The 25,910-nt window shown below is 35.8% G+C and overlaps 1 protein-coding gene across 2 annotated transcripts in view; it reads left to right on the top strand.

Moving 5' to 3' along the window:
* Pop2 (CCR4-NOT transcription complex subunit Pop2) overlaps positions 1-25,910 on the top strand; it is a 204,108-nt gene that overhangs the window by 74,024 nt on the left and 104,174 nt on the right. For both annotated transcript variants that reach the window (XM_081752058.1, XM_081752059.1), the window contains exon 4: positions 16,616-16,809. In XM_081752058.1, coding sequence (XP_081608184.1) covers positions 16,616-16,809 — 194 coding nt within the window. The remainder of the gene's footprint in view (positions 1-16,615; positions 16,810-25,910) is intronic.

The raw sequence follows: 25,910 nt of genomic DNA, 5'->3' as shown, positions 1-25,910 counted from the left end.
GACGAAACGTGGTTAGATAGTAACTCCTGTCGGATGAAGAACTGGACAGACGATTCGGACAATTGTGCTGTAACGAGTCCTGGGAATAAAGGTGATAGAATTGTTATTCTACATAGCGGGGGATATTCAGGTTTTATTTATGATGCGCTTGCAATAACTCACAAAACAATGGCCGATGCTCTAGCAGATTACCATGGTAGCATTAATGCAGGTATCTTTGAGAATTGGTTTGAGAAGAAACTATTGAAACGCCTTGAGACACCATCTGTAATTGTTACGGACAATGTCCCTTATCACAGTCGTGTTCTCAACCCAAAACCAACCTCTTCTTAGAAGGAAAGTCGAATTCTCTACTATATGACTTTGCATAATATCTCCATTCCTAATCCTGTTCCTATAATTCTCGTTCTCCTTGAAGTTATAGAAGAGAACACTTCTGTTACCGACAGAAAAAGAAATATGCGGTGTACGGATTAGCTGCAAAATATGGGCATATTGTGCTACGTTTACCACCTTACCATTGCGTCCTCAGCCCCATCAAAATGGTGTGGTCAGAACTGAAGGGTAGGGTTTCGTCTCAAAATTGAAGGAAACGACCAGTGAAGGAAGTAATACAACTTCTTAAGGAGTCGTGCATTGATGTGACTCCCGAAAACTTGATAAATTATATCAAACATGTAGAAAGCATTGAAGGGAGCTACGAAAACTTTAATTTATTTTTGATGAAAGGATTGAAATCGGTGTACAAGTAACAGATTCCTCAGAAGATAAGAGTGATGATGATAGCTCATAAACAAGAAAGGTAAGAGTTTACTACATTTTGACTACACACATATTAATGTTGAAATAAGTATAATAATAATAATAATAATAATAATAATAATAATAATAATAATAATAATAATAATAATAATAATAATAATAATAATAATAATAATTTATTTATTTATTTATTTATTTATTATGAGAAATTGCGACCACAGCCGAAGCCATAATGGTCATATATACAATTATATACAATGGAATATTACAGGAAAAAATACAACAAAACAAAAAAAAAATTAAAATACATGAAATCATGACAATCAAGAAAAGCAAAGGAAAAGACATTAACACAAGTTTAATTCAAACTAAATTACAAAATAAAATTACAAACATATCCTCATTTCAATAAAGATTCAATCAAGTAAGATGTATTACTAAAAATTTACATAAGTAGATTATGAAATAAACAAATTTTAAAAAAATTAAAACAATATTATTATTATTATTATTATTATTATTATTATTATTATTATTATTATTATTATTATTATTATTATTATTATTATTATTATAGTAACAGTAAAATGGCTATTGCACACGCATATTATATTCGTGGTTCTGACGTGATTTACAGGCACAATTTTCGTTATTCACTTCACATTTTGAGACAAGTGGAGGGCTTTTTTTAATTTTTTTTTTTTAATTAAGAGATAGTGCGCCTGGTCAAGAGATTCAGAAATAAAGGCGATGGAAATCATGTACTGACATCACCCACTAAAAGTTGGCTAGCTGGCCATACACATTTATAGGCTGTATCTCCAGGAAGTTTGTAGTAACTTTCAGCCATTAATACTAATAATAATGACAGTGGTACCCATCCTTCAAGTGCTTGGGCGCAATCACTTCCCGTTACATCCAAAATAAGTAGTATAGGATTCCCTCCCCCCCCCCCAGAAAAAGGAAAAATAAGAATAATAAGAGTACCCGTACTAATAATAAGACGCTATTTAACGTGGCAGCCAGTGCTAATTTGTATCTATACAAAATCAATCTGCATTTCCTTATGTCTCCCTTCTCCCTCCACAATTTTGTTCTTTCAATTAAAAGAGAATGCATTCTTGGGTATGATAATCAATTATTTTAAAATGCTAAGTTCTCCTTTATAGATAGCGTTCTTAAAGGTAGATGTCTACCCATCATCACAAGCTTCAGAATCTCCATAAGGTAACATGTAAAATTTAATTCATAAATATCTTACAAAATACTGCACCTAGAAACTTGCAATTTTCTATACGAATGCCAAAGAGCAATACAAAGGAGGTGGTTATCTCAATTTTAAACTTAATAACAGATTAATTGTAATAATTACTTCCGTAATGACGGAATCATTACCTCAGATAAAGGATCAAAAGACCACTTTCATATCTCATAAACTACTACGGGTGACATTCTTTAAAGAACACATGCTGGGAAGGGATGCATTGTGGCAATTTGAAAAGCGAAACTCATGTCCACCACCTCCAATTTCATAATCATTTACGCCTTGAGTAGTTTCCCTTCCCACCCTTACTCCCCTACTGAGTTCGTACAACTTTACGACGGCAACTTTAGAACAAAGATAATGATCTTTGAAACCTCAGTATCGAACGTGTTTCCGATTGCTTTTCTATATCTTTTGTTGCATCAAGCTGACGGATTCTCTCTGCCACTGCTTTCACCTCTGCCACTGACAACTATAGTACTATACAACCAAAGAAAGTCTACATGTTTCTTATTTGCCTATTTGTTTTGTTGTCTGGATGGATAAGTTTCTTTTCGTTTTATTTTATTCATCACAGAACACCACAGTATGATATTTCTGCGGGTAGAACGAATTACTTGTATGCAGGGGTGGCAGAAAACAAGTTTTCCTTTTTTTTAAATAACTAGTTTGGTGTACCAAAACTCCTCTGTATATTTACCATACCCGTCCTAGATCATCACTAAAATTGGTCAAAATATAGAGTCAAGAGCCAGAAATTGAATGTTATTAAAACCATGTACTCAAAACCGGAAGTGGTTTAAGTAACGTGGTGGATGCGTGGTACTGCTACTTGTTTTTGAACCATTTTCTTTACCTTATGGATAATCGTGTCCTCTATTTTTTAAACCATAAAATAAGTCAAACTCGATGTCATACTTAAACTAGTTACCAGTAGAGCACAAATTATTTACTAGTCTGCCTATTCAGCACTGTTCAAGATTGACTAAGCCAAACCGAGTAGCGCGTCTGAACAAGGGATTGTGAGTTATGGAAACTAATATATAAAATTATTTGCATGAAGTTAAATCTACTTTAGATTTGTAATAATCGATAAGAAATTGTAAACATCTGAGAGATTATTTGGTTCATACAATTAAGAAATAGATAAGAGCCTAAGATAGATTAGGTTAGAGCTAAGTTGGATAAACCTGGAAGTATAAAACCTTCCATTATGCTATTCTATGACAACCAATTAGGTTACATAATCTTCAATAAAATCCTGTAAGCGTTTACACATTTTTGTAATGAAAGTCTTGCGAAAAGAGCTAGTTGATCTTTGACCTTGAGTTGGACCGGTTTGCGGTTATTAATAAAATATTTATTTAACAAAGTTGTCTAGGTCATGATTTTTTAGAAAATCGAAACTTATTTCCAAGAGTAAACCACCTCGGAGATTCTTTGTAGGACAAATGAGTTTCACTATGTCAGGTTACAAACAGAATAGCCTGTTTTTTTTTTTTTTTTTTAATAGTCAAAACAGAACTCAGCCCCAGACTGAAATACTTCTTGTTGTTTTTTTCTTTCCTAAAAACACAACACAGTATAGGGTTGTAAATACAATATTGATGTATGAAACATAAACAAAATCCGTTGGAGACGTTTTCGAGAAAATCTTTTTTCCCTTAATTTTCTCCCCTTCAGGAAACTACTCTTATTTTTAGAGGTACAAGAAAATACGACCCCTTTCCTGGAGAATCCTGGAAAACTGACACACTTCCTATATCCACTAGAATCTAGGCTGAAAATAATCACTTATCCAACATTTCGCTCTCTAGTTATTTCTTTTTTGTATCATTACAACCAACTTTCTGCGGACTGTATCTCTGAAATAACACATTTGTGCACCAAGATTGGTCTATAGGCTTTTTCACGTTTACGCGTGAGGATTCACTTCCCAATGTTCTTTCCTAACACCATGTGTATATATTACACTTACTTACTTTCGAGTAACAAGAAATAGAAATGTTCGAAGCCCTAGTTCTACTTATATTTATGACCATAGTCTGAAACATTATAAAATCGCCCACGTAGGCTAAATTATGGTGATATTACTGCGTCCGTCCTTTATTAGCTTGGTTGGCTTTGTGGGTTTAGAGTTTAGCTTCCCTTTCTGCACCAGTGTTGTAAGAGATTGGTGATTACGGAGCCTTCAGTGGGATCCGTATCCTAAGTAACGCATTGAAATTTCAAGGTTCTTCCACCGGGTATCGAACCCGAGATCCGTGCTCCAAAGTGAGCGAGTTAGGCATTATACCAACGGGAAGAGCTGCTGTATTTTTGAAATGTTACTTACGTATGTTTATTCACAGGCAATTTGATTCATGGGTTTCAGTCCATCGTTTCTGTTGAATGGATCTTGGAATAAAGTTGATTTCTTCATTACTTCCTGAAAATTGGAATAATGTTGCCAGGAAGTAGAGAAACTACCCACTACGAATTTCAAATCCCAGTCACTAGAGGGAATTATGTAGTTTGTATTCATGTAAATGTCTCATACAAACTTAGTGCTGCTGCAAAACAACGCTAAATTTCAGCCATGATCTGTATCGAACTGTTGATCCTACTACCAATATATTTTTTACAGTTGAGGCAGTGCTATTATAAAGTTATAACTAACTAATGTAGCAGCAGGAAATCGTAAGAAGCAAAGAGTGGCGTTGACAAGAAAATATAGCTGCTTTGCAGAAACGAATGAAACAAATAGGATGAGAGTGGCACACTGGGGCGTTCTACCACACCCATTGGAAAAGGCTTGAGAGGTGGAGGGAAATCCCTGTCTGTCAGCAGCACATCTGTTCGTGAAGACTAAATTGGAGCAGATACATTCAACCACTATGTAATATATAGTTACCAAAAAATGTTCATTACTTGCGATCTACGTCATTAAGCGTGAAATTGAAACAACTAATTAATTTCTATTGATTTTCTCTATTCATATGAAAGATTTTAAGTTGTTACGTACCATATTTCGTTAGATATTCATGAAGTAAAATTTACATGTTATCTTATGGGGACTGCGAAACCAGCGGTAAAAGGTATAAGATCCCCTTAAGGTATAATTAAACCGATTGCTACTTTCAATGAAATATTTTGTCTTTCAAATAATAATAATAATAATAATAATAATAATAATAATAATTTTAATAGTAATAATAATAATGCTATGTTAAATATATCACAAAAAGTAATAACATTATATCTTTATTTTTCACTTGTTTTCCTTCCTTTTTTCTTTCTTGTGTCTTCTTCTACCTATAATGACATCGGACATCTGGCATCTGCCAACAACTACCAACCATCGTCCTAACAAAGGTTGGGTTGCCCTTTTGGTAGTAGTGTGAGAGAAGGCTCACATGTTTTGGAATTTCCTATAATTTTAGCCTTATCTGCATCTGCATTTGCATTCAATTCACGGTGTGAGGGCTAATTGAACACAGACCTCCAAAAGAAACGACAGAACTTTCTTGGTTACCTTTATATCTCGAAAAAGATAAACAAATTTGTAATGTCTTTAATGCATCATTCATTCTTCACTCTGTTCATTAACTGGCCTTGGGAATATCTTCGAGTGTTTTCAAAACTGGCTTCAGAATTTGGTCCTCCAAGTACCATCCGGAGTCTTCTGGCCTTGGTAGATCAATCTCACACTTATAAGCATTTCCGAAATTGCTGTTTGGTAATGGGATCTTTTTATATGTTGTTTCGGAGCATCATTAGTTGGAGGTAATTTCTCCAAGCTGCATTTTCCGGAAAGTAGGAGCCTAGCTTCATCACAGATCTTCGTAATAACCTTGAGGAGTTTTGTGAGAAAACAGTTCTGGAGATCCAATAGAGCTTGCTGATAAAGGAATCTGTCATAAGGAAAATAAAAGTTCACGGTTTTCTGACATGAGTAAGTAGACAGTTCTTGATCTTTGATGATACAATTGGATATGACGTTATGTCGCATCCAAGTGGAGCGTGATAAGTCATTACCTCTGTTCTCATTCTCAGGTAATTGGTGGCAAAGATGGTGCTGGAATAAACCTTTTGTCCTTGAAATCCCGCCATCATGTACAATTCTTTACAAGAAATTCTGTCATAATGGTGTATCAACAGCAGGAATATATCGGTGTTTTTACTCATCACAACAATTCTTTCTGAATTATGATTTACAGCACGAAGTATCATTCTGGAATCTGCTTCTTCATGCTTTCCTTAAAGATTTTGAACATCGATCTCTAAGTTTCACTTAACCGTTGTCTGATCTTTAAAACTACCGGAAACAGCAACAAAGAGTACTGAATGTGATAATTCCAGCAATGCATTATCTACTTATGGTCTACTTACTCAGAGAACGGTGACCTTTTATTTTCCCTAGGACAGACCCCTTTATCAGCAAGCGCTATTGAATCTGCAGAACTGTTTTTCGCAAAACTGCTCAAGGTTTATGTGAAGATTTGTGATAAAGCTAGACTCCAACTTTTAGGAAAATGCAGCCTGGAGAGATTACCTCCAACGGGTGATGCTCTGAAACAACATATAAAGAGATCCCATTACTAAACAGCAATTTGGGAAAAGCTGATAAGTGTGAGATCTATCTACCAAGGCCAGGGGACGCCAGATGGTACTCTGAGGACCAAATTCTGAAGCCAATTTTGAAAACACTCGAAGATATTCCTAAGGTTTCTTAAGAGAATACCATGTGTAGCTGTCAGAAACTTGAGTGTGTAAGTTTGAAATGCAAATATAAGAGTCGTGGTTTCTCGTGCACTCCAATGTGTAGTTGTCCGAGTGAGTGTAAAAATTCAATATCAGTTAATGAACAGTGTGATGAAGAAGACCGAATGATGCATTAAAGACATCACAAATTTCTTTATCTTCTGGGGATATAAGAGTGGAATAACATTATTGAGAACTAACTCTAGAAATCAAATAATTTGTTCTCGTGTGTAGAGATTTCTTAAGCATATGGTTTCCTTGTATTACGTTTCTTATCATAGATTTATTGTATTATAGCAACTGTACACAATCTTAATATTGGGTAAGTTTTTCTTCTGTAAATAAGTTTTAACAGTTTAGACTTTAAAAAACGTGGATTGCAAATTGTTCATGATTCTCTCTTGAAGGAAATTTCGAAATCTGGTTCCTGCTGTATTTCGCTCAGTACTATTGTAGTACATAAGTCGAGGGACTTGTAGCAAAAGCAACCCTTGTCGAAACAAGATTTTTTCAGAAAAATGAATAGAAAGCTGCATGTTTGTGCATGTTTTAGAAGGTATCAGAGACACGTATAGAGAAACAGATTCGCAGAGTTTCTAATACTGTGTACTAGAGAAAGATCTCTTTTCATTCTTCAGAGAAATTTTGTGTTTTGATAAGGGTTATTTTCCGAAAACTCCCTCAATTGATATTAAAAATAAATATTTTTAATTAGATTATAGAGAGACTTAATCATTAGTATTATATACTTGCAGGCAGACAAGTTTATATATATATATATATATATATATTAATCATCAGAAGCTGCTAATATCTACCGTTTGTGGGAAGGTAACTGTTGGGCCGCACCGTGATCAGTTTCGCACACAACAGAATAAAGTCGGTTATAACTCAGACACTATTAGTCGTACACTAATATAAGTATACATTTTTTGAAACGCATAAAATGACGAAAAACTTTTAGAGGAAACACTTTTCCTAATTCCATCTTGTGAAGAATCTGCAGCTAAAAATCTGACGTCACGCGCAACCGAAACTGAGTAAAAATGAAAATAACAAGAAAATAATTATTTTTAGCTCAAAAATTTATTAGAATTAAATTGTAGAAGAAAATTAGACAAACAAAATGAAAAGTTTGGATGCTCTAGCTTTAATGGTTACGGAGTTACAATGAATAATAGAAACTGCTAAAATTTCGGTTTTCTCCCTCTCTCTGTCCCCTTCCCTTTCCGTGAGGTGTTTTTTCAGGCATCCGGCATTTTTGTGATCAGTGATGGATATAACTCACTCACTCACTCACTCTATGGCTTATGGAACCCGGAGGTTCAATGCCGCGTTCACAAAAGCTCTCCACTGACTTCTATCGTTACTTAATGCATTCAGTTTCTCCTTTGTATTCCAATCTGCGAGATCCATCTTAATATTGTCCTCCCATCTGCGCCTAGGTCTTCCTAATGGTCGTTTTTCGATGGATCTTCCAGTCAAGACAGTGATGGATATATATTCAAATAATATCGGATGTCAAATTGTTACATGATTTGCTCTTAAACTCGAGAAGGAGAGCACTTTTGTCAAGTTAATGACTAGACTATTATATACTGACTGACTAGTTTTATACAAACAAGTGGAGGTGGCCACTACTATGCAACATGCTTCAATGGAAAAAGAATTATGACCAATTCCATTTCAAATCGTCCAGGCAAACCACAATTGGTCCCCATCATAATCTCAGATTTCATTTATTTTTTTAATATGGGATCTACGTGCAATATTATTAGACCCATACTTTTTCTTTTTGCTGAAAAAAAAATTTCCTTCGACATACAGCCTTCCAAAATGGCCGCCCTCCTCTCGGATTGCTCGAAAAACTGAAAAACATGTCAAATTAAAAGTTTTGTTGTAGAGAAACGAGTGTACTTAGTAGCGTAATCGCAGTAGCAGGAAGAGTATAAAGTTGTATGTTTCGTTGGAGGGCCAAAATTCGTCTATTGGTCCAATAGGAATCGCGCAATTCACTCGCAATGTTGCCAACTTTGATGAAATTTTTGCTAACTTCAAACATTTCTTTTTCTGTCCTCACGAGCAATATCAACCATCTGCTTCTAGCATCGAAATCTACTCCATAAGGTCTCTTGAAAATGTAAAGGACTTACGCTTCTGATTATTACATCCCACGGTATAGCATGATGAAAAGCTGAAAATTGCATTAAGACGCCATGTTTGGACGCCATTTTCTCAAAAACCCCACCTTTTAAAAATCTGAATTTTTTACATGTATTGGAGAAGTACCTAAGTATTTAAAATCCGTTAACCGTTCATGCGGCTGCAGCCCCTAACATTCGCAATTAATTATTGAAATTTAGATTTTTGTACTTGCAATGTAAATATTTCCTATGGGCATTTAGGTCCTATACACAAGGCGATTTGAAAGGGAGTATGAAAATTTTGAGAGTAAATCCTGACATCAAATCCAGTAGAAAAGTTCCTATAAACATGAGTCGAATTCCGCTTCGTTTTCGAGTTACAGGGTTTCCAACTCGGGATCCAGAATCGGTTCGGGACAATAGAAAATGAAATATATATTTCGCGTTAAATCAGAAACTGTGTGTTAAAGCTTTGATAAAGTTCAGAAAGTTGATTTGTATCAATATGATAATTTTACGTGCGTTGCAATTCAGTTGGCAGTGTTGCCAACTTGCTAGAACTTTTATTTGTTTCCAAATCATACTACGTGGATTTTATTTGATATCTGGTATTCATTAATGATTGCCAGCATCACATGAAGCATAATTTTCCCCACATTACCACAGTTTTCGAAAACTTACATGTATTTCATTAAAAGGTTTATCTCATGCGTTATTGATAGTTTGCAACATTACGTGTGAATTTCACTTGATGTATGCCATCATTAGTAAAACCAAAATGTCGAATAAAAACTACGTCTGTGTAAGTTGTAATAATAATAATAAAATAATAATAATAATAAAGATGAAGAAGAAAAATATTTTTTATTATCGCAAAACCTCTTGTAACTCCACGCATCAAGTTTGAACTTAATCAAGAAGTTCTGCTGCAACCATGAAACAGTTTATTACGAGATTCGGTGTCGTGAACATCGTCCTAGTGTTCTCTGAAACCATGAAAATTGTTTTCACTGGTAACATGACATTGTAGTGCACTAGTTACAGTGTTTATGTGAATAACAATGGGGAAGTCCTACACAGAGAAAAATCCGTTCTCCGTAGAGCAGTATATTGTACAAATATACGGTATCCTCTTGCTTACTATAGAAATCAGTACGGTGTATACGTTATCCGTATGCTACATAGGCACTGCCCTTAGGTGTTACATCATGCTATTGCAGGATGTCTGACATCTAACAGTTTTCCGTATATCACATGTATATACTTATGTTATTTTCGCCAGCTATATATTATATACGTCCATTTGTATCTGAGATCCTGAGCACCTACATTATTTCATACAGAAAGTACGTATAGATGGAACACTTATACAGAAAGTATTATAAAACATGCATTTTCAGTTATACGTCTGCTGTACGTTGTCCAAAAAAGACAGGAATTACGCATGTAACCTATCTTTTTAAGTTACCACCTACAATTTTTTTCTCAGTGTGTTACAGTAAGGACCGTATTAAATGTGTTGATGATTCTAAAAGGCATAAGATAATTGTGTACAGAAAGAATTCTTGACAAACATTTTATCTTGCGGTAAAATATATGTATTGCGTACAGCGCGTCTGCCAAAACGTAGTATTAGGAGAGGATGATTATTCGTGTAAAGGGTGCTTTGAATATTTACCGTGAACAACGTGAATGTGTGTGATATATTGGTGATCACGAAAGATGTAAATATGAAATTATGCACCAGCAAGATAAAGAATTTGTTCCTCTGAATGTAGATTTGGAAACCATTAACCATAACATGCTAAACATGAATGTGTCCCCATTAAAACGGCCGTTATCGGTGAAACCTAGACTACGGTGAAGGATTCACATCTCAAAATTTTTCATACTGCCCTTCAAATCGCCTTGTGTACAAGACACAAATAACCATCCTCCCCTAATAGTACGTTTGGGCTGACACGCTGTACGCAATCCATATATTTTACCGCAAGATAAATTTTTTGTCTAGAATTCTTTCTGTGCATAATCACCTTACAGCCTTTAGCATAATCAACACATTTAATACGGTCCTTACTGTAATAGGACTTCCCCATTGTTATTCACACAAACACTTAACTAGTGCACTACAATGTCATGCTACCAGTGTAAACAATTTTTCATGGTTTCAGAGAACACTAGGACGATGTTCACGACACCGAATCACACAAACTATCAATAACGCACGAGATAAAACCTTTTAATGAAATACATGTAAGTTTTCGAAAACTGTGGTGATGTGAGGGAAAATTGTGCTTCGTGTGATGTTGGCAATCATTAATGAATACAAAATATCAAATAAAATCCACGTAGTATGATTTGGAAACAAATAAAAGTTCTAGCAAGTTGGCAACACTGCCAACTGAATTGCAACGCACGTAAAAATCATCATATTGATACAAATCAACTTTCTGAACTTTATCAAAGCTTTAACACACAGTTTCTGATTTAACGCGAAATATATATTTCATTTTCTATTGTCCCGAACCGATTTTGGATCCCGAGTAGGAAACCCTGTAACTCGAAAACGAAGCGGAATTCGACTCATGTTTATAGGAACTTTTCTACTGGATTTGATGTCAGGATTCTACTCTCAAAATTTTCATACTCCCTTTCAAATCGCCTTGTGTATAGGACCTAAATGCCCATAGGAAATATTTACATTGCAAGTACAAAAATCTAAATTTCAATAATTAATTGCGAATGTTAGGGGCTGCAGCCGCATGAACGGTTAACGGATTTTAAATACTTAGGTACTTCTCCAATACATGTAAAAAATTCAGATTTTTAAAAGGTGGGGTTTTTGGGAAAATGGCGTCCAAACATGGCGTCTTAATGCAATTTTCAGCTTTTCATCATGCTATACCGTGGGATGTAATAATCAGAAACGTAAGTCCTTTACATTTTCAAGAGACCTTATGGAGTAGATTTCGATGCTAGAAGCAGATGGTTGATATTGCTCGTGAGGACAGAAAAAGAAATGTTTGAAGTTAGCAAAAATTTCATCAAAGTTGGCAACATTGCGAGTGAATTGCGCGATTCCTATTGGACCAATAGACGAATTTTGGCCCTCCAACGAAACATACAACTTTATACTCTTCCTGCTACTGCGATTACGTTACTAAGTACACTCGTTTCTCTACAATAAAATTTTTAATTTGACATGTTTTTCAGTTTTTCGAGCAATCTGAGAGGAGGGCGGCCATTTTGGAAGGCTGTATGTCGAAGAAAAAATTTTTTTCAGCAAAAAGAAAAAATATGGGTCTAATAATTTTGTATGTAGTTTCTTATTTTAAAAAATGAACTAAATCTGAGACAGTCGTGTGGACCACCCTGGACGATTTGAAATGGAATCACTCTTATGCAATATTCTATGGCCCGTTATTAGCAAAAACGGGACATTTTCTAACGCTAGCCGAAAATAGATGCCAATACCGAACGGTTGTAAAATCGGGATATTCCCTAGTGTTAGTCATTGGTTTTAACTGTAAAGATTGGGAATTCCCAAAATCCTAAAGAAAACACTTCGTCTCATAGACGCATTCTCAAGCAGATCATTTCTTGTGTGAATGTATGGAGTGTGCTGTGGGTGGTTAGTTTTGCTGCTCATTATCATTCATTTCTTACTGTAATTCTTGTAGAGCCTTCGATTGTTAACTGAATACGTTCTTAAGGTTCGTATTTTGAAGAACTTGTTTCTTTCGGCTGTAACGAGCTCTTAAAATTTAAACTAAAACTGGAATTTTCGTTAATTTACGTAATCATGAGAACATGTTGTTAACATTTACAGTGTGACTAGGATACAGCATGTACAAAGTTGTTGACATAGTGCATTGTGATTCCATATAACTTCAGTCTCTCTCGTGCAAATAATTGTGGAATTTTCATTTCTTCATGGTTAGTAATTTTATCGAGGAAGATTTTACAGATAAATTTTGAAGGAAAAATACTTGGGCGTTCATTACCTATGAAACTACTTTATTGCTTAAAAAGATATAACCGTTTAAGTAAAGGTATTGGGCGCATTGTGTGGCAGTGAGTAAATAGCTTGTATACTTCCACAAACGTATGTATTTAGACAATCGTTTTTTAAGTTGTTAACCGGTTCTATTTTTATCGCAAATCTTCATAATAAGTACGTTTAGAGAATACCGTGTAAAATGTGCGGACAACGCAAAACGAGACAAATGAGTGATTTATTAACCAAAGTCAAGAAAATTTCGTTCTGTTGGCGAGTTAAGACTGGTTAGTGTAATTCAACACTGTCATCCTCAACTTCTTATTTCGGATGCTGATACCCTGTGCTCGCGACGTGGTGAGTATTATGCAAGTGCAGGAGAAGACCTTCCTGGACTATCCACACCAAATATTCAATCTAATACTCCCACGTTAATATCACCTGACACTGATGAACAAAGGTATGAAGATCCTCTGCTCTCACACATTGTGTAAATCTGGTCGCACGAGTAATGAAATAGACACTGTTCACCTTGTGCCACGGACAAGTCTCAAAAGTCACCAGCGAATGTCATATGCGTGAAAAAAATGTTAACTGTCTCAAGAATTTGAAAAAGTTGTAGCGCAAACAGTAAGTTCAGTGTATGTGTTCAGCTCGATCTTACACAACTAAAACCGCCCCAGTCAGTCCCGTGTGCATGTGTTCTGCATGTGTGGCATGGGAAGAAAATATCAACAAAGCTTTTAGCGCAACAATATCTTACTATGAAAAGATATGATTGGCTACAATAATATCAACTTCCACGTCCAGGTCAAAGGCACTAGAATTATTTCCTTCCGTGACAAAATACTTAACTGACAAGTCAAGAACACTAATAAAAACCAAAGAAATTTATAGAAATCCCGCCCCAAACTGTGTCCATCCAATTTTTGAGAACACAGTTGAAAGAATTTTGAAGTATCATCTATGTGACGAATTTGATTAACCGTCAAAGCCCAAACAAAAGTGATGTTGATATTGTGGTAGAAGATAGTATTAAGACAACGAAAGTTAAGCGATATAGTATTAAGATAAAGAAAGTTAAGCGATACCTAACACGGACAATTAAGAAAATATGTAAAGTCTTTAGAAGAGAAAATCCAGAATTGAAAATGATTCACTCAAAATTTTGTAGCTTGCGGCCGAAATGGGTTACACTCCAACTCCTTTTTGTGTCTGCTGTGCGAACTTCGAACTTGCCGTTATTGCTTTAAACAATCTGAGAAACAAAAGAAATAATAAAGAAGAAGTGTTCCAGGAGCTCTCTTCATTTGTGGTATGCTCAATTGAAACTCAAAGTTGCAAGCTACAACAATGTGCTGATTGCCCTGGTATAGAAGGAATACACACGGCTTCTCTGGAATTGGAAGAATACCTAACAGAAAAGGTTTCTTATGCAGTTTGAGAAAGCAATGATCTTATAACGAAAACCATCCGTTTGCAAAGTTTCGTCGCGTACATTGGTGCATTCACAGTTAAAGTTCTTGTGGATATAGAAGTGAAGGAAATTCAAAGGAAAGCTGTACCTACTGAAAAACTTTAGGTGCGTGACGATAGTAGTTACTTAGTTGATTTTGCAGAAAATTGGTCTATAATACTGCCTGGAGAAATCGAAAGTTACCACTGGCAGTCCAATCAGATTACAATTTTCACCTCAGTTACATACAGCGGCAGTGAAACCCGATCATACCCTGATGTTAGTGACAATAAAGTACATGACACTGCCCTCGTCGCTTATATGACGTAGAGACGTAAGCTCCAAAATTTTTAAAAAATAGATCTTTCAACTGTGGCCTCTTCAAAGCTTACTCTTATCATCTGACGATTTGAGGAAGTGGCGTAATTCTATCTCATAGATTTTCTTCAGTAAGAAATGTTCAACTGGTGTAAACAACATTCTTGTATTAGTTGATATTTCTTTGAAAACCTCTATCGCAAAATTACACTTTTGGCTCGTACGTCTGTACGTTATGTAAGAGACCAATACGCTATGTAAAAATTGAGCACGTTGAATTGGCAAGCCACGCAGAAATAATAAAGTTGGCAGAAGCGTTCGATGGAGCAGCTAGTCACTTCAAGAAAAGATTTCAGTTTCAGGTACTGGAAAATCGTATAAATTTAAACAGTGGCTCTTCACGGTAGCTGGACATGGAAAAGGACCGTGTTATGGCATTGGGGGACTTGTAGAACATTTTGCTACACACCACAATCTCAGCAAAGGCGCTACTGAAGTGATCAAGGATGCACAAGATTTTACATTAACTGTCAAGACTATATACCTTTAGTTAAAATCATATTCTTACTAAGTTCGGATGTGGAAGATTTTCGAAAGCAGAAAGTGTCCGCGTGGCAAAAGGTTCTTCCTGTTACAGATATTCAGAAATGTCATCGTTTGCTTTCCCAGGACGACAAAATGTACTTATTTCGTACAGTCAGGCATGATCTCGAACTAGAGAACATTGGAACAAAGTATGTTGGGAATGGCTTTGTGCAATTAAATGATATTAAGTCTAGTTGTTTTGTTGCTTTTCTTCGACTTTGAATGGTGGGTGGCAGAAGTTTTAACGGTAAACTATGAATTTCGTGATGTAACTGTCATGTTCATATTAGCGCATGGGCCTTGTGGAAGTTACAAATTTCCCCTGAACACATGAAGGAAGAAAATGTATGTTCTATCCCACTAACAGACATTTTAAAAGTCGTTAATATACCTGTGCCGGTAGGCAACATAGGAAGGTCACACAAAATAAGTGTTCTTGATACTGAGGAAAGTATCCGTCGCTTTTCATGGAGGACACACTAGTGGTATGTATTTATATTTGTATATGAACATTTGTGTTTGTAAGGATGCTAGCATATTATTCCATTATATACAAATTGTTCCATTGCGTTATTACTGCAGGGGTGACATAGATTTTGACTGATTTATTTATATTTTTGTAAATACGTTTTCTAAGAAAATGATGTCCAAATATGACGGACTTCGCAAAAACGACCACTTTTCGTTGTTGTTACTACCAAAATAACAGTCACAACCTCTTTAAAGTATTTTGCGTTAAAGAGCCTAGCCATGCCTACTCAAAGTTGTAAACAACACGTATGTATTTTGTTACGGAAAAGAAAGGAAAAATTAAGAAGTTGTGTAATTGTCGAAACTTTTTTGAAAGTTGCCACAATTTTTGGACACCCTCTATACAAGACATGACAATCTTCTGACATCACAGACTACACAACAGTTATCTTTTAGACAAAAAAGACTAATTCTTTATGTTAATTTGTTGTTGAGATATGCTTCGTCAAAAATAGTGCAGAATACTACTTTTTGGTCTTCGGTAATTACCGACAATGTACTTAAGGAGGCAGTATCTCACTTGTCAGTAGATACTTTTTTTTCGAGGAAATTAAGAAATATGGGTTTCTTAATTTTCCATAAGGAACTCATAGAAGAATAATAACTAAATCCATGACTTCACAGGTACATTTTTTTCGTGAACTGCCTGAACTGAGATGGAACACGTCACGTAACTTTTTTTTTCTGTTACTCTCTAATGTACTTGCAGAAATTGAATAATATTTAATTTCTTTTCTGTAAGTTTTATATAAAGGCTAGATTTTGTTCCCCTAACATTCATTACAATGTAACTTTTTTTTTGGGTATATTTCTAGGACACTGAATTTCCTGGAGTGGTAGCACGACCAATAGGAGAGTTCAGGAGCACAGCAGATTACCAGTATCAGCTTCTGAGATGTAATGTGGACTTACTGAGAATAATCCAATTAGGGTTGACATTTTTAGATGAGAATGGAAAAGCTCCAGCAGGTTATTCAACCTGGCAGTTCAATTTTAAATTTAATTTAGCGTAAGCATAGAAAGATATTTTTTAATTCCATATTAGAACATAGAAAATAATTAAAGATCCCATAAACTTGTAACAGTTAATGACCTGTTTTATGGTGTACAGAATTTCTTCTGCAATATTTATGTTAATCTTCTGATGGTGGTTTCTGACAGTAGTAATCGAATCTCAATGTTGACTTAATAGAGGTACATTCAAACTATTTGGTTATATGAGAAACAAGCAACAAGACTAATACTTACAGCAAAAAATAGCAGAATTTTCTTCTACATGTAAGAAGAAGCGCTTTCGGAAGAACCTTCATCCATCATCAGCTTGCTTAAAATACAAAAAGGATTTAAAACATAAAGGAAAATATGGAAAGGTAAAAAAAATATAAATAAATAAAAATAAAAAATAAATAAATAAATAAAAATAAAAGGATTAAGAAAACGGTTAAAAGGATTAAGAAATGTGAAACAAATTTTCTGTCAAAAATTAAACACGGGGTTGGCACTTACTGTCATTGTACACTGTGTTCACTGTTTTCTTTTCCTTTTTAAGTATGTAGTGAAAAGATTAATCGAAATCATATTTATTTCTTCCCTATCCAAATTAAGTATGGGTTTCTCTTTATGGATGTAATATGATTCTTTGATTTTTCGTTCTGTTGCTGTTTTTGCTTTCCAGTTAAACATGACTCTGCGATGTTATGGTTATAATTTCTAAGATGCGTTGCTAGACCAGACAGTTGTTGGTACAAAATAGGCCAACTTTAAAAGATAACATTCATGGCTTCAGAAATTATATGTCTGGATAAACTTTTTTAGGAGAGCTCGTTTACTTTCAGACTCCCCTGAAGATCTCAATAAGGAAATCCAATTTTTATTAGAAATTAGGAAAATGGTTTCCAAAATCTTTATTATTAAAATGGTACAGTCCGCAGCAAAGAACCTGCAGCATGAGCATGTAAGTTTGTGAAACGACGAAGTCTTTTGCTCCAAAATAAGTGTGCAGGAAAGGACGTCGAGATTTCTCCTGGCGTGATTCGTGCCACTTAGACGTTATGTTGATTCCCTGCGCTGTTAGGCGCAGTTTCACAATAAACTTACATGCTCATGTTGCAGGTTTTTTGCTGCGGATTGTACAAACAGGTACAACAGGAGATCATCGGTACTCACCATCAACCAACAGATGCCGCAACTAACAAATGGATTGGTGTTCCTCAGGTTCCACATATGTCGGCGAAAATTAATATGATTCTGCAAAGACACAATATCAAAATTTCAAAAGTTCCTCCTAAATCCATAGACGAATACTTAACAAATTTTAAGACATTTTTTACTGACCCTTCTACAAAGCAGGGCGTCTATCGGGTAAAGTGTCAGTGTGATAAAGTGTATATAGGTAAAATAAAAAGGAATATTTGTACTAAAATAACTGAACATGTTCGTACTTTCAAATCTCGGAACTCGCAACAGCTGTCTGGTCTAGCAACGCATCTTAAAGATTATAACCATAACATCGTAGAGTCATGTTTAATTGAGGAAGTAAAACAGCAACGGAACGAAAAATCAAAGAAACATTCATTCATAAAGAGAAACCCATACTTAATTTGGATAAGGGAGAAATAAATATGATTTGGAATAATCTTTTCATTACATACTTTCGTCATCTGGAAAGCAAGAAAAGGAAAACAGTGAACAGCAGTGTACAATAACAGAGAGTGCCCATTCCCATGTGTTTAAATTTTGACAGATTTGTGTTTTACGTTTCTTAACCCGTTCAATCGTTTTTTTTTTTCTTCTTTTTCCTTTCTATATTCTCAATGTTGTAAATCCTTTTTGAAATTTAGGCAAGCTGATGATGGAAGAAGTTTCTTCCGGAAGCTTTTCTTCTTGCATGTAGAAGAAAACTGTGCTATTTTTTTGCGGTGAGTATTAACCTTTTTTGCTTGTTTCTCATTAAATATCGTCACCGCTCGCAATATTGTGATTTGGTTATATTTTCAGTTCATTTATAAGTTGCTCATCAGCAAAGTTGTCAGCATTCCTGAAAAGTATTCCTCAGATTTCTGCGTATAACAGTTCTTTACATGGCTTTTCTTTCGTGGAAACTAATGGGTCGTACTAAAGGTGTTTTCCCAAAATGTAGATAAATTTTCTATAGGACACTCAAATTTTTAGAAAAACAGGAAATTTGCGGAAAAAAATGCCGCCGAATGCCGTCTATGCCGAATTTGCTACGAGTACATGTCTTATTGTGAGGATCACGTTATAGTCAACATGAAATTATAGATTATATCCTTTTAGTGAGATAATTACATGTACAGTATAACCGCCATGCTATGACATTCTTTAGTACATTTCTGGTCACAAAAATCGAGACTACCTTCCAGAGTCTAAGTACAAAAAGTTGAACTTAGATTCTTACGCCCCTCGGATTTATTTACGAGCAAATCTATTTCCCTCCATTCTGAGAAATAGACTATTTGGACATTGCCACCAAGGAAATATTCAAGTCACATGTGGAAAACAGTCATAAAATGTGACCATAAAGAAGATAAAAGTCGGAAACTGGCATACTATATAATACGAGAGTCAAGCTTGTGGAAAGTACACTGTCAACAGAAACTAATGGAGGAGACAAGTAGCCATGCTCTTTTGGTCTAGTGGACAACGTAACTGATTCGCTTCCAATGTTAATTTTAACATGATTTCGATTTAATAAAGAATCTGCAGTTTACTGACAAAGAGCATTCACGTTTGAATGTAAGAAATTTATAAATACATTACAACCAGGTAATATAGTACATTAAAGCACACAAAATCGCAACTACTACTCCTAGCTCAAACGTTTACTGCGGCGCGGGAGATCTATCTTCGATTTGGCGGGAGTACATTAAAAGACACAAAATCACAATTACCACTCTCGCCTCTAACGTTTAGTGCAGCGCGGGAGATCTCTGTTCGATTTGGCGGGAGCTCATATGGCTCGGATTCCACGTTAAGCAGTAAGTCTAGGTATCGTATAATGATGTTGTAAGGGATGCTAAACTTCAATACAGCACAATATAATGTTTACTTTTAAACAGAAGGCAATATGGAAAGGTATTCATCGTAGAAACTAATTCTTTAGTACTTCGCGCAAGGACTAACTGAAGTGTCCATTCTGCGTACGGAAAGAATAAGATCCCAGACAGAAAATGCAGGTGATTTATAGGCGCCTGTGAAACATGCCTAAACAAGCATATTTTTACAGGCGCCTGTACATGCGCCTGAAAATGAAACACTTAAACGCATGAGACAGGTATCGATTTGTTTCAAGATCATTGCATGTTCATTTCACGGAAACAGGTAGTTTTCATGTTGATAGGGTTGCAACCTTGCAACGTGAAAAATGCGTGTAAACATGTAGAGAGTGGAAGGACATGTACGTAACCGGCATATTCCATGTAGTTGACATATACGTTACCTCATGAGGATCTGACGACAGCTGCTTTTCATTTGATAAAAATGTAATTGACATGTGAAATACGTGTGTTAGCGCAATAGTAAGCATGTGAGCGGAATATACATGTAAAGTACATCGCATTAAGTGTACATAAAATTTGCGTGTCACAGGTGTTGGACACACATAAGACATGTACGTTTCATGTATATATACGGCAGAAGAGACAGGTAGGTAACATGTACATGGGTGTCACATATAACATGCAGTTTGCCTGTTCATAAATTAGGTATGTATTGTATAGATCACATGCATGTTAAACGTTGATCATATGTACATGCAATATACATGAGATCTGCGTGTTACAGGTGAATTACTTCTACCTATGACATATGTGGGAAATGTATGTTACAAGTGGATTACTAGAATGTAGGCTGCATATTTTAAGGAGTACTACTATTTGATGTATCTAATCCAAGGGTCTGCGCTCGCCTCTGTATATGTGTCAGCACTTTGCATATGTGTGTGTCAAAGTGGAGACTTGATGTCTGGATATTGCATGTTCCCTACGCCTGTAACTGAATGTTTCACTCTAATCAACCTTGTCCTTCGCGTTTACCTGTTTAAGCTATGTACTCACTACACGTATCTGTTTAATCCATTTGTTGGTAGCCATAATCATTGCATATTCCCATTCATCTGTACATTGCCTGTACACCACCTGTAGGTGAGTTCACACTTTGCATGTGACAGGCAATGTGTCCAATTCAATTCCAATGTACTATATGTGTCAGGACCTTGCATATATGCATGACAAACTGGAGACGTGGTGCCTGAATATTACATGTTTCCTACACATGGAACATTAATGATTCACTTCAATCAACCTTGTTCTTCGCATGCACCTGTTTAACCCATTTATTGGGCATCATGATCATTGCATTTTTTCTTTACCTGCACATTGCATATAGGTGGGTTCACACTTCGCATGTACACGGAGATAATACAGGCAATGTATTCAGTTGTAATCCCATGTATTATACATGTATCAGGACTTTGCATAGCGAATGTCGAATTGGAGACTTGTTCCTGAATATTGCATGTCTCCTATGTCTATAACGTGAATGTTTAGCTCCAATCCACCTTGTTCACCACACGTATCTGTTCAATCCATTTATTGGCAGTCATGATCATTGCATGTTCCCGTTCACCTGTATATTGCCTGTACACTGCACGTAGGGGCATTACACACTTCGCATGTACACAAAAAATAAATATAAAGAAACATATTCTACATCATGCGTTTTCCACACTATACGCTAATACATGGTATTTACATGTAATGCGATTGTCACACATGTATATTACATGTTGATAAACATGCACCTTCCTTGTACTTTTCATTCTTACTGTATTGCGAAGTTATCAACAATCCATTCAAGATACTTTACGTGCACATATTCCCTCCATTTACTTGCATGTGAGTGAGTACGTTTACATTGCATGTTCTCATTTTAATGCACAGGCTCTGTACAACGCGTGTTTCCGTGCAAAATTTCCAACAGAAGTTTAATACTTTTTCGACATGCATATCACCTGAAGACAATGTGCCTGTAATATTTTCTTTACATGGATTTTCGCCGAAACAGGCGCCTGTATAATGCCTGTCAAAATCTGACAGGCTTTTACAGGCAGTTCCATGTACAAAACATTGTATGTTTCCTCAAACATTTTCATAATAGATGTGATAAATGTAAAACAGAAAATGTGAATATTGTAGATATTGTCTCTTCTTGGAATTATCGGAAATACTGAATCACGGATTTTTAATGAACTGATTGTGTACTGAAGAGCACGTCTCCTACTTAAGCAAATCCCAATATGGGGGACTTTCTGGGTAAAGAAAGAGAAATTTGTATATTTTAGAAGTTGTCCCGTTTTCATCCTTAGGAGCGGAGTTTCCGAAAACTCTAAAACATATATTCCCTTAGTTTCAATTAAAAGTTTATATACCGAATTTCTCACATCGCAATTGAAAATCCTTAGATTGAGCTTTTTCTGCAGAAGGAAAAGAAATTCAGATACTATAGAAGTGACTCCTTTCCATCCTTAGGGACGGAATTTTTAAAGACGCTAAAACGTATGCCCTTATTTTTATAAGGTAACCAGGAAAGTTCTGTCGCTTTTTGTGGAGATTTGTATTCCATTGGCCCTCATTTGAGTGCAAATGGAGATAATGCGAAGATCAGTTATTGGTGTGGGTGTATCCAACATACTACTTGGTTGTGGTAGTTCAGTTACGCCGTGAACTTGCCTAAGGATAGAGTGAACATGTGACTTCCACAGAACGTCATAAGGGCATGTATGCTGTACGATTTCAAACTGGGATCAAACACCGCTGCAGCGGGGCAGAAGATATGTCAGGCCCTTGGTGAGGGTGTCGTGACTACGCGGACAGTGCAGTGGTGGTTTAAGAAGTTAAGACGCTGACGAAACTCTCGAAGACGCACTACTTGCGGAAGACCAACACGTGTACAAGATGAAGATCTTCAGGCAGCATTGAAGCGAACAATGGCCAAATATATGAGGAACTGGGACTACAATTCAGCGTGAGTGGAGTTACCATTCGGCAGCATTTCCATCAACTGTGGAAGCACTACAAGTTGGGTCGATGGGTCCCACATGATTTGACTCCGGACCAGAAGGCAACGCTTGCAGACACCTGTGTTTCTTTATTTTCTCGTTGAAGAAGAAGCCATTTCTGGAGAGGGTGTTGACATATGATGAGAAATGGGTCCGGTACGAAGCTACACGGCACCATCATTATTGGTTAGCATCCCATGAACCGGTTCCAAAACAGCCGAAACTAGCACTGCCCTAGAAGTAAGTCCTCCTGTGTGTTTGGTAGACTGCTCGCGGCATCTTGCATCGAGAACAGCTACCAGCTAGAGCATCAGTGAAACTGTGTAGTGTGAACAGTTGAGACGTGTTCAAGAAAAAAAACTCAAAACTCTGGAGCCGCAATTCTGAACCGCAAAGAGGTCCTCGTGTTACAGTACAACGCGAAGCCGCGCGTGTCTAAGGTGATCCGGGGTTCCATTCTACGCCTTGGATGAAACACACTACTGCATCCGCCGTACACCCCTGACATTGCACTGTCTGATTATCATCCATTCCATTCCTTGACCACCTTAGAGGACGCCAGTTCAAATCCCTAGTAGAGGTGTAAAATGCACTTGATACCTTGTTCGCTTCACGGCCTACCAAGTTCTACCGCGATGGAATCCATGACCTTCCAGAACGATGGCAGAAGGTCGTCGATTAGAGATGCAAGGGCTCGGAAAAAGCCGGCTTTTTTGAAAAAAAAAAAAAAAAAAAAAAACTTTTTTCTGCTTCGCTATTTTGCTTGGGAAATTTTGGACTTTTCTGAAAATTTTGCTTTAAACTGATAAAGCAGACTTTGTTTCGCTTCTCTACAACAAAAAACTCATTTAGTTAGTGGTTGATGCAGATAATAATATGAAACCTCGAAAACAAACCATGAATTTCAAAAAGATTTTTTAAAATTCTTAACATATTTACATTATGAATTCCAAAGGATTAACCAATATATGTAATAATATTTTAACCTCTTATATACAATAAGTACTTTTAAAAAATGATACACAAATAACTACCAAAATTGTATGTAGTACTTTGACTTCAAAATATCACACATCCTCTTTTTGAAGCAAAATAAAGAAAAACATGAGAGAAATCTGCACATCAGGAGCTTCGATTCGGGTGGTTCTGTATATTCTTGAAACTTTCATATACATTGTATAAATACTTCGAACAAATTTTTCACTGATTGATCACATACGTCGATTACCACATATCAGGTGCTTCGGATCTGCAAAGTCTGTAAAGCTCCAAATTCTGTAATGCACTAACTGTTCCTTAAGCTTGTTCAGAATCGGGAAAGTATCGAATTTTATGTTCATGGATCATATACGTAATAGACGGTTCATCTGAGCGTATGGTTTCCTAGGCAGTAGAATATATAACTACCATCACGCTTTTACCCAGTCCTGAAAGTTTCTGAATTTTTAACAAGAAAATTCAACATATCGTTACGATTTTTTTTTTTCAAAAAGGAAAAACTATGGAATACATTTAAAAAGAGTGGAAGAATCAATCACTGTTCCAGTTCACAAGAAAGACTACAAAATTGATTGTAATAATTATCGAGGGATTTCTCTTAACATTCTATTAACAAGATTGACCCCATACGCAGATGAAATTATCGGAGATTGTCAGTGTGGATTTAGTCAAAATTGACCAGATATTTACCATTCGACAAATACTCGAAAAGAAATGGGAATATATTACCCAGTACATCAAATGTTTATAGATTTTAGAAAGGCTTACAACTCGGTTAGGAGGGAAACATTGTACAACATTCTTACATAATTTGGAATACCAAAAAAGCTAGATTTATTAAGTGTTTAAATGAATCCCAGAATTAAGTCCGAGTAAAAGAATGCTTCAACGTCGAGATTGGTCTGAAACAAGGATATGCGTTATCACCGTTATTATTCAGCTTTGTTCCGGAGTGCGCTATAAAAGATAGAAACCAGGGCCCAGAGTTGAATGGTATTCACCAGGTTATGGTGTATGCTGATGATGTAAATCTGATAGAATGAACAATCGAAAGAAATGCAGAGGCCTTATTAAACGCTTGCAAGGACATGAGTAAATGCAGAGAAATCTAAATACAAGGAAGTTCACAAGGATCGTAATACGGCAAATTATGAATGCGTGAAAATATCAATTAATACTTTCGACACAGTGGATACTTTCAAATATCGTGAATCAGTATTACCAGACCAAAATCATACTCACAAAGAAATTAAATGTCGACTGAAATAAGGAAATTCTTGTTATTATTCAGTTCAAAATATTTTTTCGTCGCGAAATCTGTCAAGAAATTTAAAGCTTAAAATATACAAAATGTTAATCATGCCTGTTATGCTTTATGGTTGTGAAACATGGTCGCTTACGCTGAGGGAAGAACGCAGACTGAAATTATTTGAGAATAAAATTCTGGGACGAATATTTGGACCCAAGAGGAACGGGAATGGGGAATGGCGGAAACTTCATGAGGAAATACATAATTTATACGGTTTACCAAACATTGTTAGGGTCGTCAAGTCTAGGAGGCTTAGGTGGTTAGGTCATGTAGCTAGGATGGAAGAAAGTAGGAACGCTCTCAAAGTTTTAACTGGAAATCTAATCGGGAAACGTCCATTAGGAAAACCTAGGCCCAGATGGGAGTACAATATTAAGATGGATCTAGCAGAAATAGCAATACAGAGTACAAACTGGATTGAATTGGATAAGGACAGAAGTCAATGGAGAGCTTTTGTGGCCATAGAGAAAGAGAGAGAGAGAGAGAGAGAGAAAGAAAGAAAAAAAAGAATGAATGCATGCATGAATAAATAAATAAATAAATAAATACATACATACATACATACATACATACATACATACATACATACATACATACATACATACATACATACATACATACATACATACATACATACATACATACATACATACATACATACATACATACATACATACATACATACATACATACATACATACATACATACATACATACATACATA

Source organism: Thermobia domestica, chromosome 3 (assembly GCF_964235325.1).
Source record: "Thermobia domestica chromosome 3, izTheDome1.hap1.1, whole genome shotgun sequence".
NCBI lineage: Eukaryota > Metazoa > Arthropoda > Insecta > Zygentoma > Lepismatidae > Thermobia > Thermobia domestica.
This window is presented reverse-complemented; position numbering and strand designations above follow the sequence as displayed.